A 26,597-nucleotide genomic window follows, 5' to 3' on the forward strand; every position below is an offset into this window, starting at 1 on the left:
ATTACCTTTCTTTTTTATGACATTATTAATTACCTCTAGACTTCTGGGCTTTGCACTCTGTGAAAGGGTGGAAAAAATACCTCGTTAATACCCTATCTTGCTGGTGCAAAATGCTAGTAGCTGCTGTAGACAGGATTGTTTTTACAGTTCACATTTCTAAATAATATTAGGAAAGTCATAAGTAGAGTTCCCATTTTGAGAGGGGTCTCTTCAGGAAAAAAGGAAGGTGAGAGGATTATCTGACCATCAGATTCTCAGACAGCCCTGGCCTTGAAGGCAAGTGAAGAAAGGGTTTTCATTCCCCAGCCCAGATTTATGTGGATTCTCAGCATTCACCAGCAGCTACAAAGACAATCAGACAGTGCAGAGACAGAAAACACCTGTCACATACCCAAACCATAAGCTTCTACTTTAAGCAATAACAGTTTTGGTATTTTCTACTTTTTCACAAAGCCCAGTACCAAAAGCAAGACCTCATTTTGTGGATCACTAAGCTAAGCTGCCTCAGTGACCTTATTTGAACAACCTAACTCAAGAATAAGTGGAAAATACCTAAAGGCCAAACAGCAATGGGGAAAACACATTAAAAATGTAATCTGGAAAAATACAAGACCAAGGAGAACATGACTTCATTATGTTTAAGAAATCAAAGGTTTGTCCATAAATTATTATGCCTGCAAAAGTCAAATTTTAATGCCAGCAATTTCTTAGGAAAATGTAATACATCAACCCAAAAAATCCACAAATTGAGATTACATTTGCTTCTGTAACTCCATGAACAAAGCTTCTGTAAGTAACTGGGAAAGAAAAGAAGGGAAAGAGAGAAGCTCCAAAAGCTCCCTGATTCTCCCTGAAAGCAGAGAAGTTATCAGAGGGGCAGCTGCAGACTTGCAGCCCCATCAGCTCACCTGTGGATGTTGGGAATACTCGCCATATTGATAATGCCATAGCTCATCATCACCAGGACAAAAAGATGAATGGAATACCTTGAAGACAACAAAGTGAGTATTTAGATAATTTCTATTTTACCCAGAAGTGCTGGTAGTTCAGAACAAGAGAATATTTTTCTATGCAAATGACATCAATGTGATGTCATATCAGGGTATCAGTAAACGTGGATTACCACAGGACATCTTTATAGCCTGACTATCCAACACAGACTGATACTTCTTAGAAAGATATTATCCGTATGTTTAACTGAAAGAGTAGCCTGGCTCAAAGTGCACATTCAAATTGGATACATCTTTTCCAGAAGAGGTATCTTCACAGCAGACTGGTGTGGCCTTAACTTCCAGAACAAACATCACAAATTAAATTAAATACTTCACTTAAAAATACTTTACTGAGTCATTCCACTTTGAGGGTTTGGAATGGTTATGTTGGTTAGGATATTTTTTTTTAAGGTAGCAATAAGGGCCTTCAGATTAAAAAGATGTAATCCAAAAAAGTGATATGAAGTTTAAAATTATTTTTACCCACACCTTGTCTAAATGGTGACTAAATACTCACCACCCAAAGCAGAAGACAGCAAAGTATATTCCAAAGAGGGTGGCAAATGCATGGCGAACAGCGGAGCTGGCATGACTGGGACTCAAGTAAATACGAAACCAAAATGCAGCCAAAAGTGCAAACAGTTGACAGGCTACAAAATTGATCTGTAAAAGACAAGAAAAACAAAGAGGTGTTTTGATTCTTGGAGGAAGAAGAGGGGGAGGATTCTCTCTGTCCTCAGAACAATTAAGAGCAGAGGTAAGAAAATCATGAGCTATTAATCTTTTGCTTCTCAGTATTCTCACTTGTGAAGTAGTGTGGTATCTTTTCTTGGCCAGTGACAGAGGGATTAAACAGGCACACAGGCACTCAGAACCAGATGAGGAAGGTCAGGCTCCACCTACTCCAGGGTACTGGTGGGGCTCTGGTGGTTCTCTCTCCTTGGAGGAAGGCTCTGCTCTGCTGCCAGCCTGGCCCAGGTGCAGGGCACATCATTTCCCTTCTCAGTCCTCTTGGCAACAGGAAGCAGTCTGGGACTCTGAAATATTACCCCAGTACCTGACTCTCCCCCACCTCAACACAAGGGCAAAATCAACAATCCTGATGTGACACTGCTCACTAGCAGTGAGAACAGGGCAGCTGCCTTAGCTGAATTCCTCCACTCCACAGCATCTTCCACACAGACTTTCCAAACCCCCATTGTTTTGTGGTTTGAGTGCAAAGAAAACGACTTTGCTCTACCATCAAGCAAACATCTAAAGGAACGGGCTTCTCAAATGTTCTTTGGCTACTGTATATGAAAATCAGTCTGGCCTTGCTGCAAGGAGGTAGTGATGGAAGTGGGAGCAGAAGACATGCAGAGGAAAAACAGTACAAGAATAGAGGTTACTCTTGTCAGACACAAGGACAAGCAAAAGCTTCAGTGTCCTCCAGAGCAAAACTGACATCACGCTGCCTTCTTCAAGTCACCTTCTCTTTGACAGCCTCAGCAAAAATCCCAGAAGTCAGAGGAAAAACAGATCAAAGTCAGAGTCAAAACAGAGCCAGGAGCTGTGTCTAACAGAGCAAATACACCACTGGGATACAACATCCTTAAGTCCAGCCTGGACCCTGAACAGCTGGAGGTAAATTCATTTATTCAGACACAGTGTTGCAGTCCTAGTTTGTTTTTTTTTTTTTCCTTTTTAATCTTTTGGGTTTTTTTTAAATTCACCCTGAGCTCTCCAGCAGCAAGTCATACCAGACCAAGCAAAACTAAGCAGGCTGCAACATTTAAGCAATCACTTGGATTAGAGGATTATCCGAAGCTATCAGTCCAGGACAGGATAATACATCTCACTCAGAAATGCTCTGACATGCTAGCTGTCTAGGGCTGGTTGAATTCTGCCAGGCTTCTTGTCAAAAACATTTACAATGTGTTTAACAAGATACTATAGCCCCAAAGTGCTTTTATTCTGGTGGACTACATCCAACATGGTGTTAGCTGTTCATGCAAATGCTTCCATTAAAGGTTTGTTGGCTTCATTGGTGCACTTGCTTTATTTCAGCGATACATGCAATAGAATAATGCAATACTTTAAATATTTAGATATGATGAATTCTAGTTGTTTGGAGCAGAGACAATATCAATTTATTTCTTGCTCAAGCAAGCAACCAGCATTTATAATAAATAGTATCACAGAATTATAACCAAAGCAAGTAATTCTCATTTTTAGTGCAAGATCTATGGAACAAAAAGAACAAAAGAATGAAACTGCACTGGTCCCACAAAACCCTGATGCTGTAAGTCCTGAATTTGTCTGTTACCACAGATTTACATTCAAAACACTAACACCTTGCTCCCACCCTTCCACAGACAGAGATGCAGCAGAAACCACTGAAGCTCCTACAGGACTGCTCTGATTGCATGCTTTCCAAGCAAGCTCCAAGACTGATGGGTGCCAATTCATCAGTGCCAATTCAATGAACCTTAATCCCCCCTCATCCTGCTCCAACTTAGGGTCACACTCGTATATCCAGATCCAGGGCAGCTCAACTCTGTGGCATGCAGAGCTTCTCTGATCTGGTATGAAGAAGGAAAGTGCAAAGACTCACAGAAGCTGACTTGGCTGATTGTTTGAAAGACAATGCCCCACTCTGTGCAGTGTCACTCACGGAAACTTCACACCAGTAAAAGCCATCACAGCAAGCATTTGCTCTTTACTGTCATCCGGCTCTTGTAGGCCCAGTTTGAGATGTTAAGGATACTGGGACCTCAGAGGTTCACACACAGAGCATAAGGAAAGTGCAGGACCCCAGAGCAGACACACTTGTAACATTATTTAGTTAAGGCAGGGAATGACAGTGGCAGCAGCAGTAAAAAGCAGCAGTGACTTCATCACAAGGTAACATCCAGCAAAGGCAGCTCAGCAGCCTCATGTACATGTGCTCTCGCTTGCCTTGGCCTTTGAGTATGTGTTACCTGTGCTACCAACCATGCCACTGTCACACCTTCGTTTCGTTGTGCAAATTAACCAAGACAATTGACCAAGACTCTGTGCTCATTTTTGCAAGGGTCGGTGCAAAGCCTCATACCAAATCAAAACATCACCCTTATGTTTCAATGAGTGTTTGGTTTATAAGGGTTGTTCCTGCAGACCAGCCAAACATCACAGGCCCAATGCACTCACCAAGCAATAATCTGGCAACAGATCAGATTTGCTCTGTCCTACACACAGGAATAGAGGGACACAACAGCCTTTCATATGACCTCCTCTATTTAGTTATTTCTATGTACCATTTTAAACACATGCAGTGTTCAAACATGCATACACACAAAGGCTGGTACTTCATCTGACAGTGACTTTACTGCATTCCTTCTGACATTAGTTTTATTCTCCATTCCACATACTTGAGGCATCCAAGTAAACAGATCCCTAAGAATTTAACAAATGTTGCACTGCATCACAAGTGAACCAAGTCACACTTTCCTTCCTTTCCCTTTCCAAAGAGAAAAGGATTCATACTAATCCCTTTTGGTTATTTCCACTGTTGCTAAAAACACTTTATAAACAGAAAATTCAGAGCTTCTGGACACTGATGAATGGTGTCCAGGCAAAAATAACATGGAAATAAAAATTATATGCCAATTAACCTTTTTTCAGCATTGCAAGTAATTTGATACATGTTTTTAGCTAGCCACATCTCTTTGGTGTTGCCACCAAAAGTTTGCACATATGGTTTCAACTTTTCTAGCAGAAAGGAAACACCTTTGCTTTTTACAGTCACTTTCTTCTATGCTCTAGAGAGTAAGATGTAATAAATTTAGGAACCAGAGCACATGATATGCTGCCAAAAGAAGACAGTATCTTCCTTTCATTGTCCATGCTTAAACACTGGAAGACAGAAAGGCAGTCTCATCACAGTATTCTGCAACGACATCTGGAAGACTTGTATCTGAGTCACAGCCAGCTGGAGACAGCTTTGCAATACTGAAACAAGATAGCCACGCTTTTGGAGAGAGAGAAAACCTGGAACAGCTCCAGCGCAACCGAGTTGATCGTTATTGTTGTCTGGTTAATGAATCCTTTAATTCTTTATTAGCCTCAACTTTAAAAGGCTTGATGGATCCAGAGCAGGTATGAACAGCAAAAGAAAAAAATAAGCTGTAGCTCCTTCCTGTATTCTTTCAAATTCTGTAGTAGCAATAACTCAGCAGTGATGTTTAGATTGCAAATCTGAGTTTTACACAAAGTTAGCAATCAGGTCAAACCAACCCACTGAGCACCCATGATGTTGATGCAAGAATAGCCAAACACAGTGGTTTCAAGATCCCCCCCATTGGATTATGCTGTAATCCAATCCCTCAAAGTACATAAAATGTCAGTTCCATCTGTCTTGAGCCTTTGCATCTTCTCCCATTTTTAACAGGGTGAAACTTGGCAAACACTGGACTGGTACTGTATGAAGGGGAAACACTAGCACCTAGGGATCTGCAACCACCTTTTCAATCATTTCCATCAACAGGCAGGGCCTTTTCCATAGAAAAGTCATCTCCTCAACTTCCTAACCACTCTTAGAGGAAAGCCATACATTTTTTTGCTCAGTACTTTATTTGATCCAATTAACCATTTGCAAGTGGGCACTTCTAAGGACAAATGCCAGTTGGCAAATCACAAAATAATGGTTCTAAATGCATGGAGTTAAATAGGTGCATCTAAAAATTTCACCCTTTAAAGGACATGAGCCTGATGTCAATAACACTGAATAGGAACAATTATCACTTTTTGTGCTGGGAGCAAACTGGCTCCATGGTGATGGCTGGGGAGGGAAAAAAAACCCTCAAACAAAAGTAGTAACTTTTCCTATAACAGGAAAGTCATGGAGCCATAGAGGATTTCCAAAGATAAAGGTAAATATGTTGTTTGGTACATGGAAAAATTACTGAAAAAAATCCCACGAAAATCTTAAAAGGAGAAAAGATAAAGTGCTTCTCCCAGCTAGAAATTCTTGAAATGAGAAACAGAAAATATGAAAGGGTTCAAAACCTGAGTATACTCGTTTAAACCAAATCATTACAAAGAGTCTTAGTCACTGCATCTTGTAACTGAAGGTAGGCCACTGACAACCTACTTCACAAAGTTTCATTTCTGCTCACCCCATAAGCCTTGCTTCTGTAAATCTCCCTGTTTAAAAAAGTGACAATACACAGTTGAGAATTACTAGATCACACTCTAGGAAGAGATAGTTAAGTACAAACACATAGCCTCTTATTTTAGTGCTTTTAACCTTTTCCTTACAGTTAAGTATTGGAAGGAAATGTCCCGCATTCTGTTTTGACCACAAAAATACTTTGTTTTTACTCTACTGCATTTTTCCTCCCTTAGGCTTGCAGAAAATCTGATCTCACTTTCCAAAAATCTAGGAGGATATAACAAATTGACCATGCAGTTTTCTCTAAACTCCAAATGCCAATTAAGTCCATTACCCAAACCAGACCATCCTCTGTAAGCAAAATTCCTACTAATGCTGTAACTCTGACAATCACTACAAGCAGTCACACTGCTAACTTGCCCCTTGCTGGATGACAAGGTGCTGGTGTATCCTCAAGAGCATACAATCTGTAGATAAAAACCAGGCGTGTTGCACATTCACACACATTCACGGAGAGAGGTACAAGTGTGTTTGTGCACATTCACACACATTCACGGAGAGAGGTACAAGTGTGTTTGAGCACAGCCAGGCTGTCAGAATATTCCCAGCCAGCATTCACATCCATGTCCACTTCAACATGTAGCAGATGATGCAATCGGGTTATAGATGTGGCAGAAGATACCTCTAATTTATTCCAGGCCTTAGATTTACCAGCCAAATGAGAGAATAAAAGTTTAAATCTGCATTTCATTTGCTGAACAGAAGAACAGAGCCTCTTATGGTGGTTCAGTAGAAAGATGAAGTTACATGTCATGCTCAAGATACTCTGTTGCCATGTACTAATGAGCTTCTAAGCAGTACTTTATTAGACTTTCTCCTCTATTCACAGACTTACCACAGACGACCAAATAGCTCTTTTCAGTATTTGGAAAAGCATAAAGAACCTTGCTAACAGAAACTACTGCCAGCAATAGCAACTCAAGTCAAACCACTGTCTGTGGAGTACAACAGCGCTTGGAAAGGGAATGCCATAATAAAGCATTCCACTCTGCCAGAGATCAGCCCCTTCTTCCAGGGTGATGCCTATAGAAATGCAGTAATTTGTTTTCCATGTTTAAAAGATTATTTTGCACATATAACCAAAGACACCTGGCAAACAACATGTTTATGTTCACTTTGCTGGAGACATTTCTACTTTGATGTTGAGAAACAGACCTGCTGTTATTACAGCATTTCATAACAACAAAAATGTGATATTTAGAAGGGGCGTGTTGAGAATGAGAGATGGAATAGTCTTTAATCAGATCTCAAAGATATCTGATACTTGCTGAAATTTCTCAAAATATTTTGATCTTCCAGACTATTTTTATGAACCATAAGGACAAATATCCTCTGCAGAGATCATTTAGCTCTACACGGAGAGAAGACAAGCACCTCCAAAAAAGAGGGCAATACCATAGAGATCATGTCAAGTTTCCCACTGCTAGTGACCTGGCTTCCATGAAGCAAAAGGATTTGTGTAACATCGTCCATGCAGTTCCTCTTATTGCCCACTGCACAGAACTCAGCACACTGAGAGCCAGCACAAACAGGTATTTATTTGTAAAGGAAGCAGAATGGACTATCACTTGCAGGATGCTGTACTTTCCATCCATAGCCAGGCACTGTAGACTGCAATCAGCATGATCAGAAAGGAGAAAAATTAATTTGCATTGGGGAAATAACTGATTCCACTGCTGACATGTCACATCTCCAGCACTATACAGAAACAACTTATTTCTCTGGCTTTGTGTTGTAGGAGTACTATGGAAGATTTTAGCGGGGCAGAAGCAAAGGCTTGAAAACAGAATTTCTGTCATGGGAGAGACAGAGAGAGAAAAGTGTACATGCATGACTAATTCAAGATTATTGTCCTCTTCAGAAGGAGCACTAAGTTGTCGTAGCCTTGGCATTTTTTGTGCAGTTGCATGCAGAAAATGGTGTTGAAATAGGTGAAGCAGAATATACAAAACTGACAGTACTTTCTGCTGTTATGCAGTTGTGCTGTTTTCCTGGTAAATTCTGTTTCCCTACTTACAGGGTCAAATATCTTTCCATGATTTAGACTGTAAACTTAAAACAGATGTTCTTTCTGGATTACTTCTATGAAACCACTAGCAGGACACAAAATACAGTTATAGATTAAACCCTGAGTCATCAAAAATTTTAAAAGAAAAACATTTAAGTCAAAAGTAAGCTTGAGAAGTCAAATCTTCATCATAATGCTAAGTCACACTCCCATACACTTATCTTTGATAAATTTAACATGTGGACCTGATCCAAAAACAGCTTTAGCTTGCTGTCAGCAGCTCTCACATTGAGGTGTAATGACTCTCTATGTTGAACAGATGTTTAAGCAATGATCATCTATGTGCAGCAATGTTCTGCAACTACCTGTACCTCATTAATTACTGCTCTCTAAGCGAGTGATGCCAAATGATGAAATTCCCTGTTATTTAAGATAGCCAGCACTAATTCTTACCTGTAATAGGAACAGCAGGAAAATCAAACCATCTGGAGCATTAAGTCATTCTGGTGATTCTTTTAAATCAGAACACCTCTAGGTTATTAGAAGATCTGTCTTGCTTCTTCAGACTGCTCAGCAGTGAGGCAGTACACTAATTACAATACCTTTAAGTCCAAAAATACTTTAAAATAATAATTTGACATACTTCTGTGCAGGTGGGGTATTTCACAGTATTACGTGTCAGACATGTCTAAAAGCAGAACTACAGCTAGGAGGTCAGAGTATGGAGGGTATTTTAATAAGAAAAGGAAAAGAGGACTGAATTGTTTTTATCCAAACAAGAAGTTTGACACACACACACACAAAATAATATTAACAAGAAAAAAACCCCAATACCAGAACTACCAGCTTTGTTTCTTCAGAAACGAGTCACTTGGATCAAGAACTTCTGATAGGAAAGATGGCATCTTGTAACATCCACCCTCCTTGGTTATGCATAGATTCATGCTGATGAAGAGGGAACAGACTGACTTTATCATACATTACTCCATCACTCCAGCTCTTCTGTCAGGTATGCTCAGAAGGCCCCATTTAAACATATGTGAAGTTAGGAGAGAGATGCTTAAGTGAAAATTAACAGAGAGAAGGAAGACAACAACTCCAGGAGAGTAAAATAAAGCAGACACTTGAGTCCCTGCAAAGCTTTCTCTGAAAGTCCCTAGAACTCTAAAAATTTTCCAGGGTGGGAACACCATAGCTCTGCTTCCCCTCCCTCTCTTTCTAAGCCACCTGTAGGGCTCAGGCACCTATCTGGAGCTTGGATCCTTGGTTTCCATAATAATTAAATACACCACTTCTCCACCTTTTTCTCACAAAGGAATTCTTGGGTAACAGATACTGGCCCAAATTAGTCTTTTCAGATGTGATGAATGCCCCAAATCCCAAGCAGGTATTTCCACACCACCTCTCAAGAGCACTGCTGAGCTCCCAATCCACAACACTGTGTCCCTTCATCCACCACAGACACCACAGGACCAAAAAGGAAGCAGGACTAAGACAGGTTTCATTAGACATGATCCAGCTCCAGCTCACCAGCCTCAAGCACTAACTGATCACGAGATTTCAGTCAAGTTTCTACATCTGCATTCTTGAGTAAATAATTTCAAAGAAGCAGCACTCAGAACAGCATCAACACAGACCTCATTTTTCTCCCATCACATTTAAAGGTTTAGTTTTTAAAAGATTAGAACAAAACACAGTAATTGAAACACCTTTTCATTTTGTCTGTGTAACTGTTAAGCACACAGTTGATTTATTCAAAACACAAAGAAGGAATACACACAAATGTTTGTCTACCCAACCATCCTCCTGTGACTTAAATCTTATCCTACGGTTTTTCTTCCCCAAATACCAAAAGGGCTTGCCTGAATGCAGGGATGGAGGGATCCTTAGAACAGTGTTTGTAAAGTCCCAATTCAGAAACACACTTAACTTTCAAGGCAGATGAAAGCCTTGGGCCTGCACATATTCATCAATTTAAAAATAAAGCAATAGGCTTAAAGTGCAATTCGTCACTAGAATGGGAACTGGCACATCTAAAATAACTTGTCCAATTCTTGCTGCTGTAATGTCTGTGCAATTCTCTCTTCAGTTCCTTTTCTATAGAAAAAATGTCAGTGGTTTTTAAAAAAACAAACCAATATAAACAGTGCAGTTTTGTTCTCATTATCCCAGTGATATCCCAGAAAGTGCACACAACAGAAAGAAACAAATATCAGTAAGGAGAAAAAAGTGCCAACTTGTCAGGTAATTCTATGCCAAAAGAAAGTTGCTTTTTTCCCCACTGTAGAAACTGTCAGCACTGTGCTAAATTTAAGCACATTATCCTTGGAATTAGTGGCTTGATCAAAGACTAAACTTTTCAGATATCACAATGGAATTATGTAACACTTTATTATGCCCCTAAACACAGAAAATCTGGAACATCCTGTATTTAAATGCTCAGTCATGTTCATAGTAACTTAAAACAAGGGCGTTGTGAAGATTAGCATATTAGGATGTGCTTAAAAAGTTTAGGATGTGCTAGAGAAAAGGATAGATTTTATCTGTCCTTACACTCATCTCAATAGCAGAGCTAGTCAATCTAAATTTCATTTCAATGGGGAAAAAAGGGAATTCTGGGTTGCAGTTCATCAAATCCTGAAGCATAACTCTAAAACAGGTACTTCTACTGTAAAAGCACTCTAGATGAGTAAGTTTAGATGCAAAAATGCACAGTGCAGACTTATAAACAGTATTTATACTATGCACACTACATTTACCAGAACCAAAAAGGAATCCCTGGATTGTGAAACTGGACTTCATTTAGTTTTAAGTTTTCAAAAATGACCCGTAGTTTCTCATGCTTCACTTTTTGGTTTAACACTTAAAGACACCATAAAAAGGTATCGTATTCCAGAAGCTGGTATTCTACACTGATTGCAAGTGCCTGAAACAGAACTAGGATAAAACAAAAGAAAACAAAACAAAATGCAAACCTAAAGCCAACCAAACAAAAAAAGGTGCCAGTCAGGACAAAAGCAAACTAGTATATCTATTGCTAGATATGTGTGGAAGAGTTTTAGGGTAACAATGCTCCCACACAATGGGTGTAGTCAAATACACTCAGCTTCCTGCTTCCCCAAGTAGGTGCTACAAACCTCACTTCTTCCTGTCCTCTTCCTTGCCTAAGCAGTTTTCTGTCTCAGAAATACACAGGAACAGCACTTGCAGAAGGGATGAAGAACAAAGAAAATGCTTCAAACAAGCATAGAAATGTAATTTTGGGGTACATCAACATGGAAAAGTGAAGATCTATGTTGCTGCCTTATGCTCCAACCTGGCAAAATAAAGGGAGACCATACCCTCTCCACTAATGCAGTCAACATAATTTGGTGAAAGAGGTACAGAAGGTATTCCCAGCTACCTTTCATGGGCAGAATAGAACACTCAAAACTTTTGGGAAGCCAGAAGCAAAGGGCGGGGAAAGTATGCAGTGAATCAGTGAATCTGCAGAGAACTTTTTTTTCTTTAGAATTAATTTTCAGTCAGCTCAACCAGATGCACATCAGAGAGGTTTTTCACATGGGGAAAAAAGAAGCATGGCACAAGGGCAGGAAATATATGCACAACCACATTTTTTGGCAGTAAACCTTAGTGAGAACCATTTAATTGGGAAAATCAGTTTATATTTAGACAATTATATTTGCAAACATAAGAGATAGTAAAACTCATTCTTTTTGCTTCCAAAAACAATGAAAACTTTATATTTTCCAGCAGCTTGCCGAGTCACACATTTTCCCCAAGGCACTTGATTCTGCTGGCCAGCAGATTTTCTAGATAGATATTTTCTTTATTTTTAGCCTATTTCCAAAGAACTGTGTATGTGCTGCTTTTTTTTTTTTCCTAATTCAAACACAATTATCTTCATTTAATTCCTTTGCTACTACAGTGACCATGTAGAATCTGCAAACCTTTCTTAACTGCCAGCTCCAGATAGTCACTTTCACAACCACAAAATACTGGTCCTTCCTATTGTTCTACGGTTTAAAAGTGAAATTATCACCTTGTGTTCTTCAATATACGACATGTTTATCTATCCTTCATTTATGTGAGCTGCAGACTTATTTTTAATCCCCTCAGAACTGCGGCAGGAAGAGAAGACACCGACAAAATGTGCACAGTGACAATATCCTGTTGTGGCTTTTTTTCTCCTTCCTTATTTCTGCTCAGAATTTGCAGCATACTTGCTTCATGGTCATCTATTTCAGATTGTGAACCATGCAAAAAGACAAGAACATAACCCCAGCTGTTTAGTTATGCCTGTTACAGGCACTTTACATCTACAGCAAATATCTCTGAAAGCTGAACTTTGGAGCATGTCTAATTTTAGGCACTCAGCTTCAGACACTATTGAAAACAAGTAACTTGGAGATGACGAGTGCTCAGGACTTGGCACAAGTCAAACATCTCAACCACCACTAAATTAGCATATTTGGAAATCATCAGTAACTTTCAAAAGTCATGCTCTGAAGGAATTCAAGGGGTTGCCCCATCATATTGAACAAATAACAAAAATGAAAAAAGCCCACATTTCCTAGTTTTCAAACTTAGCAACCAAATCAAAACAAAAACTAACAGGAAAACACACAGCATGAACAAGCGTCAGTTGGTGAATAAAGAAATACAAACAAACAAAAAAAGAAGAGATATTTGGCTTCTGCTATGAATTAATTTTATTTGCACTATACTATATTTGAGGAAAAAATATTTAATTTCCTTGCCTCATTAAAGTCTTTACATATCCTCCCACTGGAGCTCTATAGTTCTATTTGCATGCAGTACAGCAGAACTTTGGTTTATAACACTCATATTTTCCAAAGATAACTGTGATATGAGGAGGAAAAAATGCACTCACCTACCTTTGCTTAATCATGGTATTTTTGTACTCTTGCCATGCTTATGAATCAGCAATAGCAGAAACTTAGCTTGCTTTTCTTAGGCAACAGCAATAAGTCTTACTTTTTCCTCTTCAACGGTTAGGAAAAAAAGAGAAGAATGTCCTTACATTTTAAAATTATTACAGTGATGCTCCTACTGTGCAGTGACAGGCAACTTATTATCCAAGAAACAAAGTACAACAACAAAATTCCAAAAACTCCAAGTGAACTCTTCTCAAAATACCGTAAGAATTTGAACATAGCCAGGGAAAAGAAATTCAACAATCCTTTAAGTTGCATAAACAATTATAATTTCCTTCTGAAGCGAGCACTTTACACATAAAGCCTAAAAAAACATGCTTTGAAAGAACTAGGACATTGCATGATCTGCCCAGCTGGCTTAGAAAATGTACTTCCACATCTCTGTCACACGGCTTTATACCACTAACATCTGGATATCTCAGAGGCACTTTGAGAAAACATTTCAGGTCTGATTTTTAGCAAACTTCGCTATCTCAAAATACACATGGTGTTCTTCCCACTGTTGCTGTAGCACCAAGGTGCAGATTCAGATCTGGGGAGCGTTTCAATTTCTCTGATGCTGGGAGACACCCGAGCAATGATTGGCACGGGGTTTATATAGGACAAGGGAGAGGAGATTCAGGAGCTGGATGTGACCAGCAACCTGGGTCCCCAAAGACCACCTGAAGCTTTTCCAGGGCACAAACTACTAGTTCCACCTGTCAGCAAATAAATGAGGCCACCGTCTCATAGGCAGAAATTCTCCAAGTAATTGCAAAAACATGATCCCAGACACAGCAAACAGGCACGCTTGCCATTTAGGGCCTTCTAAAATTGGGCAGGTATGTCATCTTTATTAGTGACTATGCTCAAAAACTGAAGTGCCACAGGAAAAAGAAAGAGAGAAGGCAGATACAGAATTTATTTTCTCCTGATAATCATTTAAACACTAACTCAACTCAATCTAGGCAAAAAAATAAATAGGAAGCCTGAGACACCTAGGCAACTGAGGTAATGGTGCACATAAAAATGTATGACTGATAAGCAGATAGATAACAGACTACAGAGGATGTCATAACCCTATTAAAGGATGAAGGCAGACTTCACCAGACACCTGCTGGCATAATCCATTCAAAAAATATATGCAGATCATGAAACTATCAAATACAGCATTAAAGATAAGCAGCATGAACTGAAGAGAGGGGAAGTGCTCAGCATATGGACAAAAATCCCCCAACAGTTAAAAATCAGAACAGAAAAGTAAGAGGATAACCCAACAGGGGAATACATTTCAAATCATATAAGGAGCCAGTTACTTTTTATATAAACTAATAAACAGAAAGACAGCTGCAGCTGGGGCTGCCTGAAAGTGGGATGTGAGAGAAGTGACATCTCCAGGGTGTTGGCTAATCTTCCCTGCAGAGATCTGGTGCTTCCTGCTATATTATCACCATGTGAAGAAACTCAAGTAATAAATGCAGCATGAGTCAAGGTCTGGGAGGGGATGACGACTCTAGCAGAGCCACCCATCCACAATGGAAGTAGCCACGCTTTGGACTGTCAGCAGTGATTTAGGATCCTAAAGGCATCAGCAACACCAGAGGCAGGGCTGACAGAAACCAGTGCCTACTGAAACAAGCCCTGAAAAGAGCCAGCAAAAGAACAGGTATTTCCAAAAGGCTTTTCTTTTAAGCTATGCTTACCCTAGAAACTCATGTCTTTCATATAAACATCCAAGTGCACTCCAGCTCTGGCCAAGTTCTTGGCCTTCACAGACTTCTGTTGAAAGGGTTTCACAGCCAGGTCTGGACTACATGAAAAACACCGTAATTTTAATCACTGTTGAATCTGCAGCCTATCACATGTTTCTCTAAATGTGAAGAAACACTGGAAGACAAAAGGGGATAAGTCCCTTCTTTGCATGACCAAAAAAGGCTGTGAACTCCTCATCCCTGGACGTGTTCAAGGCCACCTGGGGCTCTGAGTAACATGTCCTAGTGGAAGTTCCCTGGCATAAGGGTTGAAGCTAAATGATCTTTCACACATTCTATTACATGATCTAAGGCCTAGATAGATTTCTTTCATGCTGCCCACATACACTTTCACCATGATCCCTCTTAAAAATCACATTTCTGAAGCAAACCTCTCTGTTACTTCACTTTGCTTTAGCATGTTTAAGAAAATAAGCTTACCCTGTAGTTTTTTTTTTCTTTTATCTAGTTCAAATTTTCATCCTGTTCATGGGAAAGAACAGCTACAGTAATCTTTTCATTGACAAAACCAACCACAATGGAACAGAAATATAGTTATGTCATTCTGCCCTGACCATTATTTGTTCTTATACTCATTTTATTTACTGATTAGCATCAGCAGAACACCTCTGAAACTTTCTTTTTCCAAACTGCTGAACCCATTTTCCTCTCTGTGATGTTAGGTTTGCAAATTGGGAAATAATACCCTATCAGAGAAGTGGCAATAAAGGTAACACAAAATTAAAATTATATTCTCTGAACAAAAAACAAACAAGTTTTTTGATAGACTCAAGAGTCTATCATACTTCACAGTGTCTCACAGCAATATGCCTACACTTTCAACATTCTTGTACAAAGTAGGGAAAACCCACCCATACTCCAAGTGCAGTGTTATTGTTGCTGTGGCAACTACAGACCACAATTTTTTGCCTCTAGAGAATTAGCTGAACACAAATATACACACTGAGGCAAAGACAGCTGTGGGTCCTAACCATGCCTACAATTCACTGTGGATGCCTAATGCTGTCATCAAAAAACTAGATTTAATTTTTAAAAAATGAACTTTAACTTCTCAGTCACTGTCTCTGTCTGTCTACACTTTGTTTTCACCCTCAATACAGCATAGTTGGCAAAATATCCTGAGAAACCCTGGCACGTAAGAATTGTAAATGTCAGGCTACTTAAACTCCACTTATGAGTGAACAGAGTAATTATAAAACTCTCTCTACAACAGGTAAATTAGTGATCTATCAGCTGGAATTTGCTGGTATAAATCCTTAAGGCGAACTGTAGGAGTCAGGGATTTGAACCTGCCCCCTGTGTGTGTGCACATGAGATAAACAGTCACTACTGTACTCTCTTTAACACTACTTCACACTGGTAATAGGGGAAAAAAAAAACTACTTTCACCAGTTTATAATGTCATTTAAGCCAGACGTAAGAGTTAACAATTAAAACTTTTCTACTCAGTGGTCCTTTAAAAATAAAGTTTTGGTTAAAACCAATATAAGAGCATGAAAACAAGCACAGGAGTTATTCAAGAAAAAAAACCACGGGGGTCCTCAACTGTTTTAGGTTTTGCTTTTTCATTTTGCCTTCCCCATTCCTGCCATATCTACATACCAAGGCCAAATTGCACTTGAACAAGAAACCACAAATGAAGAAATTGCTGAAGTCCAATTAGAGCTTTGTCACAAGACCAGGGCCTATGGAAGAAGCAAACACTCATCCAGTTCATGACAGTCAGCATTTGAAGTCTGTTTCTTAGCCTGAAGTTGTTATTTAGCTTTTCTAGTATTCTGCACATAATCCAAAGAAATTATTTAAAAGAGTATTTTCTTGCCTCCCTTTTCCATCCCAGATGTCCCCAACCTGACACACTCACTGAACTTGAAGAACACAAAATATAATCTCTCACTGATCGAAAATTTAAAACTTGCTATTCCATAGGGTTGCCATGTCTTTGTCTGGGATTTAGCAGCCAGACACACACACTCAGGTCTATTTGCTTTTTGCTTAAGTCATCTAGGTAGGCAGCTCACATGCTTTAAGACAGCTTTCCACCCACTACACTGCAGAGTGTGACATGAGAGTACAGGCAAAACTCCCATTATCCAGGGATGTCACCAGGTGAACACCAAATCTCACAAGGACAAAACAACCCAGAAAGAGGGAAATTAAGAATTGTTCTGAAGTTTAGTATTTGTTTTGCCTCAGACCAGATAGCATGGCAACACTCATGCTACAGACTGATTAACTTTATTAAAAGTTTTCAGAACAGTACCATTTCCCATTGAAGAAAAAAAATTAAAATCATTCCTGCCTGGAAAAGCTGTCTAGTTAATACTTTGCATTTTGGTTTTAAAAATTGCCTCTATTTGGGTATTTTACTAACACTTAGAGGAAGGATTGAGAACAAATTCTTTGGAAATTTGTAGATTCAACCTATTTCATTCAAAAAAGAGTTTTTCTCCTCACACTATTAAGATTGATTTTTTAAAGCCTGGAATTTTCTTATCATGAGGGAAGTTAAAAACATGAGAGAAAAAATATTTCCAGTCAACTCCATTAAGGATGTAACATACTGGAAGTAGACCCCATCCAAAAAACTTAACAAAAACATTTATGTCAGAATGTGTGCTTTTGGTTGTGCATCATTGCTACCTGCTATTTTGCAAAAGATGTTTAAAATGCTTTGAGATGGGGGAAAAAAGGACTGGTGAAAATAAACATTCCCAATCAAGGTCATAAGAAGGGAGAGCAATGCAATCTTGCTCTGGGAAAGGACCACCCAAAGGGTTTCCCTTTGCTGTTTTTCTCCATGGGCCATTCGTTCTCTCTGCTGGCTGAGCTGCCTGAGCCCTGGGATGGATTCCACCTCTTCAGGAGTGACCAAACAAGCCTGACCAGTGCTGTGCGCTGAAGGAACCACCAGATGAAGGCCAGAGAATTCCACTATGTCCATCTCAGCAAGTGCTGAGGTGAACAGAAATGGCACTGAAGAGCAAAGCAGCTGAGGGAGAGGTGACTCCTTCCTGTGACTCATTGTCTGGAGGGTCTCGGTTCAGAGGAGCTGAACTCAAGTGCTGTGTGCTCCTCAGCAGCTGAGGCACTGCAGGTCCCTGAGGAGCAGCCTCTGGCTTCACATTCTCAGATAGGAACCCTGTGTAGATGCTCCAGGGCCACTTTGTGTCCAAAGTGTGCCCAGTGGGGACAGTCAATGGCTTCCTTCCAAAAGCACACTCCTGGTCCAAACTACATTTTAACATAAACACCCTCATCACCATTAGTGACCTAACTGTAGAAACTTTTGCATCAGGCTGTACTTTTAAGAGTGTGCCTGAGTTTCTGGAAGAGCTCCTTAATGACTCTCACCAGACTATCCAAGCATCCAGGAGATCAAGTTTGGTACCCTCGAGGTTATCTGTAACTACTAAGTAACACAGAGAAGGATTTTTTTTCATTCCAAAGTAAAATGTGTTTTAAAAATCATGTTACCTTCTACTTGATTTTGGACAAGTACAAAAGGTTGGATTCCTGTAGTAATGCCAAGCCCAGTGCTGCAGCCTCCCCTGCCCAAAGACTAGCAGCAGCACCTTGCAGTTTGGCAAGCCTGTCTCCAGTGCTGCCTGTCCTTGTGAACTGTAACCAGAGCCAAGGAGCAGCCAGAGTGTTAAATACCGTGCCAGGCTGGCAAACGCACAGCAAATCCCTATGTGTCAGGGGCTCCCCCGAAAACACAGAGCCAGCTCTGTGCTCAGTGCCTAGACCCCTAGGCTGGAGCCCAAGAGTCTTCATCACTACTTCAGATTTTCTCAAAATAGCTGCAGAGCACCATTAAATCAGTGCTGGTGTGATTAATGCGCAGAGAAGGTTTCAGGGAGCTTTATGCAGCCCTTCAACATTTATTTTTCCAGACCTTGTTTAACACAGATGAGAAGGAAAGTGCTTAAAAGGTGGAAAATTGTAAGCAGCTGATCCCAGTTGCACTTTTGTCCCTTGCCAAATTAAAGAACTTAATAGGAGAGGCTTTGTTTTCAAGGCATGAGGGATGTGGAAATATTTATACTCATAGTATCAAGACATCAGCCATAAGGTTCAAGACTGCAGTGCCAAACACAGTGAGAACATGTTGGAAAAGGCAGCACACATTTCCAAAGCAGAGGAGAATGTGTATTTATTGTAATTGTTAGTCATAGCTGACCTGAACAGAAAAGAAATTGCTTTGGGTCTCCTTTGGGACCTTAAACTTTGGAAGAAAGTATCATACCTCTGTCCCAGGACTGTCCCAGGAGGATACAGACTCCTGGACCTTGCACAAGTTACTGAAACAAGTCAGAAACTGGATTTACTCTAAATGCACTATGAAGTGCCCTGCTCACAAGCACCTGTTTAACTGGGGACACAAATGAGGGTCAGTAAGGATCTTCCTCTGTTCTTTACATCATGCCTTCTCCTTCATGGCATTACAATAAGAAGCAAATGGTTTCTTTTAAGGAAATCAGTTTCACAAAATTAAAGTTGTTTTTGGCAATGTAAGTAATATTTCTCTATAAATGTGTTGAATTCAAATTTTATTTATTCTTTTTGCTTCTCAAATAACTAAGATTGACACGGCAGGGGTTTTTTTGGGTTTTTTTGGGGTTTTTTTTGCAGTTGAGTGTGTTAGGCAGGGAGGGATATAATGTAACAAATACTGCTGCAATTCAAAATGGAAATGTAGAATTTTCAACTGTAAAATGATAACATTAGGAAATTGAAATGTAGCATAGTTCATACCAACCATGACAGCTTTTTCTGGAGCATCATAGCAGCTTTTTTCAGCTTTTTTAAAAACCTGATATCAACCCTGATGCTAAAGCTTAAATCTTTAATGAACTTCCACCTTCAGTTATCTCACTTTGGTATGTAACAAATTACCTTTATTTCCTCAGCATTACATTTTCTAATGTTTCTATTGACAACCATTAAAGGTTCCTCAAAGTTCACAGACTAAAGTCCATAAAGTTCCTAGAAAGTCAGTTTATTATTTGACTTTACACTGCCCAAAAACTGGATAAGAAAACTCATGCAAAGAAGCTTGGGAGTAACAGACCTTCTGATTAGTTAAATCAAAAAGCATAGCAGTGAAACTGAAGTCAGACAAAAAAAAAAAAAAAAAAAAAAAGTTAACAAAATCATCCCTGATTTGGGATTAGAATACATGTTGGTTTTTGTAAAAGTCATCCCTGATTTGGGATTAGAATACATGTTGTTTTTTGTAAAAATTAAAAAATATACATATACTTTTTTCTTCTTTCTAAACCAGTTTACCAGCATGCTTTATACAGAGTTGTTCAAACTTAAGGAATGGTGGAAAGACATTTTTAATACTCCAACTATCCCAAGATTCAGAGGCATGTCCCAGAATCCCTCCACAGTTAGTTTTTTTATTTAAACTGCTGCCAAAATATAAATCTGCAGATGACCTACAGTGAAAGAATTAAAATGAAAAATTTTTCATTCCCACCAGCAGACAAAATTAAGTTCAAGTGAATTTTATTTTTCTGCTTTGGGGAAACATGACTGGCCTCATCAAAGGAAAGAACAAAATTAAAAGCCCTCTGATATAAAATGAGAAGATGCTTATACAGGTTTTTGAGGGAATTTCCTCTGAATTTACTTCCCTCAAAGTTAACAGCTTTGGTACTGCCTGGCAATAGGTCAGGGTAACAAGGCCTGTTAAAATGTAAGGTTTGCTGTACAGCAATTCACCTTTTGCACTAGAGCTGCTACTTCTAAAGCAATAGGTAACCTGGCGTATCAAGGGTACTACAAAATAACCTTGGGAAGTGAAACTTTTTAATCATGTGTCTTAACCCTCTGAGCCTGAATTACTTCTAGAGATGCCTAGAGCTTAGGAAGGCATGGTAAAACTGCGTATTAATAAACAATGCCATTAAATTACTTCTAATATAGCTTGAAATAGTTTTCTTCACAGTATTTTTACATGCACATGCTTTGTTTACATAAATTACACTATCAAGTTTAATGTTTAACTTCCCGTTTCTCACTGATTTATTGTAGAGGACTATATCCTGAAATTGGTGATTTTGGGCATGTATAACAAAAATGTGTATACTTTGCCAAAAGTCATTGTATAAGCAAAAGGCAGGGACAAAATTCCAGCATCAATGGTTTGAAGAATACATGGTATGGAAATAAAAAGCACCCTAAAATTCTTTTGCAATTGCTGCTGAAGGTATACCATTGACCTAGACAGATATTTTTAGAACACAAGTCAGCTAAACTTCAAAGTCTGCTTTCCTGAGATATGAAAATTAATTGAACACAGAGAGTCTTTTCATCCTCTTTCAAGATCATTAATCTTGTTACCACATATAGCACTTAAAAAATAGTACTTCAATGCTAAATTCAAAAATCAATCATCCATTGAAGAGACATGCTGACACATCAGGATTGTTTTAGCATCTAAAGCAGAAAACACTGTTATGTCCTCATGTAGTGCACTGTCTCCTAAACAAAATGTGAGCTGTCTGCCAGGTACACAGTGCAAGAGAGGAGCTCCATCCTCTGTAATTGTGGGCTGCTTTTAAACCCAAGTTGCAATTTTTTTCTTAAGAAAACCACCAATGTGAATAACAACATTTTCATAGTCATCCATGCTTCCCATATTGAGTGACACAACAGCTGCTTCTGAGATGACAAAACATTTTCCAAGTACCATTGCCACAGCTTTTCTGCCCCATCCATGGAAGGGTAACAATTACAACCTTCATCCCTCAGACCCTCAGCTCAATTTTTCTTCTGGTCTTTTACATTGAGTGAAATCTCTCTCATAGCAGAGTTCTCATGGAAAACCATCTCTATAAAAGAAGGGACAAGTCCTCTGTTCATTTAACACAGAGACATATGGCTTTCACATATTACAGTGACCTGGAGGGTCTAAATTCCACCTTTACCTCTTGCTCTCCAGGCACATCCTGGAATTTTTGAAGGTTTAGGGCCAGCCATGCCGGCCTGCCAGCTGCATGGACCAGAGTGAGATTGGGGCTGTCATCATCCAACAGCCTAAGCACAATGACAGGGACACAGAGCAGCAAACCAGAGATACCTCCTCTGCTGCAGCCTGAGCACCAAGCAGAAGGCACAGAGAGCCTGTCAGCACTGCAGGAAGGGGCTCCTGTAAAACCAGTCCCTGCTCCACACGAGATTCAGATCTGGCAAAAGTTGTCCTTCATATACAGAGCTCCATTCTGTGCAGAGGAGCATGTGACTGAACTTCTCTCTGCTTCAGCAAAACACTCTCTCAATCTTACAAGGAAGGGAAGCAATCCACCAGGCAGGAAAGTAATGTAAAAAAGATTTTATTTTGCTTCTGAGGGCCTTAGCACTGCAGGTCAGAGTTGAGACTCATGAAATTTAAGGGATCAGTGGTGGCATAGTGCTTCCACACATACCCACAATCTGGGTATATCCTGTTCCAGACAGCAGAAGTCCCTGATGCTTGGCATGGTGCAGCATACAGCAGTGGGGCAAGAGGAGCAGGGGAAATTTTTAAGAAGTATTGATGGCATAATCTCACAGGGACAATTAAATAGAGGGATTTTCAGGTGAGGAAAGTTCTATTTCATTGCAGCTATGCTGCAGTTCTGTAATGAACCCCAAAAAAGGGGGATTCCTCCTGGCCCATCACTGCCCCGTGCCACTTGAGCCAGTAGGGTCATGGGCAGGGACAGCACCCACACCTGCACACACACTCACACAGCCCAGCCACACTGCTGAGCTCAGAGCATGTGCCCCCTGCTTTCTGCTGTGGGCTCAAGAAACAAACCAGCAAACACAGAAGTGCCCACCACCAGCACCCATGAGACCAGAGCTCAGGGACAAACACAGCACGTAACCAGATGCAGTGAAGCGTCCTCAGGCCCAGAAGAGCACAAGAAGAATCTTCTCCACAAACAACACCATCTTTGTATCACCTCAGCTGAATGGAAGGGCAACATTTTTAAAGTTTAGAAAGAAAAATTGCAGTCTGTCAAGACTTCATTGTTTGGGAACTGAGTCAGCCTAACACTGTACGTACACTGTGGCACCACAAACAAGCTGGAACAGTAAATCTTTGCTATTCCTGGTTTCTTTGGTGCTCCTGCATACATCAATCATGGCATGGAATACCTCAAAAAAGAAGCTATCACTATTCCTGTGCCTTTTCCCAAACTAATAGCTCACAGATAATTATAGGCCTTTATTGTTTGACTGTTTTAGTGTTGAGCAACATATCTATCTTCTTGCATCAAAACCTGTTTTCTGTCAAAAAAAGGGCAAACTGGCATGGCTAGATGAAGGAGTTTAATCCACAAAATGACATATTCCTTACTGAGCTTTAAAAACAAACAGTAGTAAAAAATGACACATAGCACCACTCACTCTGCAAACAGAAGAAAGCAAATAAATCTCAATCTTCTGAGATTAAAATATCTGTTGATATTTTACCAAGCATACCTCTGTAACCCTGGTTTCTTAGAGCACAGATCAACTTCCTAGTAGTCTGGTGGAGTCTTTTTCTGTTCGGTACGAACTTCCAGACTTAACTTCCTTGTTGTTGAAAGAATGCAGGAAGGCAGCAGGTGCATGCAGGCTTGAGAGACAATAAAAGGCAGGGGGTAGGGGAGAGCAACGTTTTTCTGCCTGTTAGGGATAAAGTTACTAGGAGACTATAAAGAATTAAAAAACACAACCACAGCCAAAAATCTATGATGCTGTTAAAGATTAAATGCAAACTTGCCCTCCCAGAAGACCACTTGTGTGTCTGCGTGTTCTGCCTGTCTCCATATATGCACTTCACAATTCTATCAGGCACTTGGACTAGGTTGGATTCTGAGTTTCCCTTCTACAGTCCTGTAGCGACGAAAGCAGTGCCTGAAGGTAAGGATTCCCTACACGGCACCCCGCATCTCCGCACGCGGTTCCCAGAGCGGGACCAGCACCCGAGCTCCTGAAGCATTCCAAACTCTGCCCCAGTCAGCCCAGCACCGTGACTGACAGCATCCAGCAGCATCCAGCGGCGACTTCTTGCGAGAGCAGGAAAAGCGCCAGGCATCGCCGGGAAAAACGAAACGCTTCCCCGGTGACAGCAGCCCGACCCCCGCCCACACCCGCTCCTGCCGCGGGCTCTCCGCGCTGCTCCCGCGGCCCTCGGGCAGACACGGCGTGACAGCGACGGACCCGCCGTCCCTGCCGGCCGGGGCTCCGCGCTGAGGATGCCGCCCGGGCCCGCCGCTCCCGGCGCGGCTCGCAGCCTCACCTGGTCCAGCGGGATGCCCAGCAGCGCGCTCAGCGGGTGCAGCAGGGTGGAGCCGGTGGTGCGGTGCGGGGCTCCGGGTGCCTCGGCCATGCCGCATCCCCCCCAGTGCCGCCGCCGCACGGCCCCGCCGCCACCTGCGCGCACCTCCCGCCGCCGCGCCCGCTCCGCGCCGCGCCGCGCCCGCCCCGGGGCCCTCCGTGAGGCGGGGCCGCCGCCGACGGCCGGGGCGGGGCGGGGCGGGCTCCGGGGCGGGGAGCGGGAAGCCCTCGTCGTCCCCGAGGCCGCATCTGCCGCCTCCCGCCGCCCGCGGGCGCGGTGCCCTGGCGCGGTGGCACCGCGGGCTCGGCGCGGCCGGGTGCGCACGGACAGCCGCTGCCCCGGCGGAGTCTCCCGGCCGCAGGTTCCTGCCAAAAGCACACGCTTGTCAGGCACCGGCAGAGCTCGCAGCTGCGCCAAGCAGGGGAGAGCTAAAGTGTCACAGGCAAAACAGTCCCAGGAAGAAATATTTATTTACTTATTTATTTATACAGAGACCCTTCACAGGGGGAAAAAAAGGGAAAAATGAGTAGCAAGCTTTAAGCGATATCTTTATCTTGCAAGTTTTTCTGCCAAGCTCATCTTATCTACAGAAGGAGTGTTCTTACGCTTGCCCCGGACAATGTGGCATTGTGTTCCAAGGAGAGCTCGGTCAGCGCTGCAAGCTCTCTGTTCAGCTCACAGCTGCTGGCATGCTCGGAACCTGGAATATCCCAAAGGATCTTTGCGGGCTTGGTTACAGTAGCTCTTCAATAGGCCGGTCGTTTTCTTTTCTTCAAGTAATTGCCAACTGTGGTAGCTGAAACTGTAATAGTGGCTTAAAATGTTATTGTGCCATGTACAAATGCCCTGCTTATGTTGTGCAAGGGTGTGCTGTGCTGGAAAACGCAGGCAAAGGCTGTTCAGTGGGGAAGGAGGTTTACAAAAACTACATTCTCTTAGTATCATTTTAGTGGTGCCAGTTTAAATGTATGTGAAAATATACACATGCATACATGCACACACATACTTTAAGTGGAGAAAGTAAGAGGTTTGGAAGAACTGGATAGGCATGCGAGTTTTTAACGTTTTCCATTATAAGTTGCTCTTTCCAGTTTAAAATTTGCCAGCCTGAAACTCTCTGGATGGAACTTTCCATGGGCTGTGTCTGCCACAAGCAGGCTGCTTGTTGAGCTTTGGCTAAAAACATTGATCTGCTTTTGGGAACAGAATAAAAGTGATTTACGACACACACAGTACAGATAATATCAAAGCTTTTTTTCACTGTGGAAATCTAGTACCTCCGGGAGGGTGACTTCAAGTTGAGACATGGTAGTTTTTTTTTTGAATCAAGGAAATGCCTTTCACTGTGTTTGTGAAACTGCCCAAGAGCCATCAACTGCCAGAGTTCTGGGGGGAAAGCCACACATAATCCATGTGGATATTCAGGAGGTCAGCACATAATATTTCTGGAGACCATAAGCATTCTTCTCCCCTTCATATTCCCCCTATGTGACGGGACTCCACCTATTTCTGCCACTAGAGGAGCAGGATGGGATATCACACAGTTCCAGGCACAGGAATTGCATGTCTCTCTGTATTCAGTGCTCAGCCATCTGGGCTGTGTGGAAAACAGCTGGAAGGAGGGAAAGACAGATGGAGAAAGTCAGGCACAAGAGCACAAGAAGGAAGGAGATGGCAACTCTGAAGTGGGTTAGCACAAGAAGCCCAGGGAAAGGAACTAGAGCAAAGCTCGCTACAGATACAAAGGAACAGAGCAATCCTTTTACCTTGTATTGTAGCCATCAGGACTTCCAAGATGGAAATTTCATCTGGAATATCATGTTTAATAGCTACCCATAGGCCAATCTTACATTTCTAATATATTTTGAATTAACTTATCTTTTTGACCTCCACAGGATCCCATGGGTTCTGCTGTTTAATTATGTGCTATATGAAAAAGTACTTCCCTTGGTTTGCCTTAAAGCAGCTGCCTTGTAATTTCATTGAGGGCTGTCTTGTTCTTGTGCTCTGAGAAATAAACAAGTAATCATTGCTTAATCACCTCCCCCATGCTTTTCATAACTTCATATACCCCGAGTTGCCTCTTGTCCTCACTGAGAACTCTAGTTAATCTCTAATTACATGGAAGTTATTGGTATCTTTGGCCTTTCTTTTCAACCTTTTCTGTTTTCTTTGAAAGGAAGAGACTGATGTTTTGTGGCAATGAAATATGTCGTTCTTCATTCCTTTACCAAGAATCTCTAATATCATCCCTAGGGACTTCAAAGTCTATTTTTTCTGAGGTAGTAGCTAATTTACAGCCTAATGTGTATGTATAATCAAGATTTTCTTTTTCCTGCTTACACTTACCAATATTAAATGTCTTTAAATTG

At 41.1% G+C, this 26,597-nt stretch overlaps 1 protein-coding gene across 1 annotated transcript in view; it reads right to left on the reverse strand.

Annotated features, from left to right (window-relative positions):
• MBOAT1 (membrane bound glycerophospholipid O-acyltransferase 1) overlaps positions 1-24,352 on the reverse strand; it is a 55,416-nt gene extending 31,064 nt beyond the window's left edge. The window contains exons 1-3 of the mRNA XM_021553460.4: positions 24,187-24,352; positions 1,510-1,655; positions 909-986 (exon numbers count right to left, since the gene is read on the reverse strand). Of these exons, the coding sequence (XP_021409135.1) occupies positions 909-986; positions 1,510-1,655; positions 24,187-24,276 (314 nt within the window). The 5' untranslated portion in view covers positions 24,277-24,352. The remainder of the gene's footprint in view (positions 1-908; positions 987-1,509; positions 1,656-24,186) is intronic.
• Between the last annotated feature and the right edge of the window lie 2,245 nt (positions 24,353-26,597).

Source organism: Lonchura striata, chromosome 2 (genome assembly GCF_050655825.1).
Source record: "Lonchura striata isolate lonStrDom1 chromosome 2, ASM5065582v1, whole genome shotgun sequence".
Classification (NCBI taxonomy): domain Eukaryota; kingdom Metazoa; phylum Chordata; class Aves; order Passeriformes; family Estrildidae; genus Lonchura; species Lonchura striata.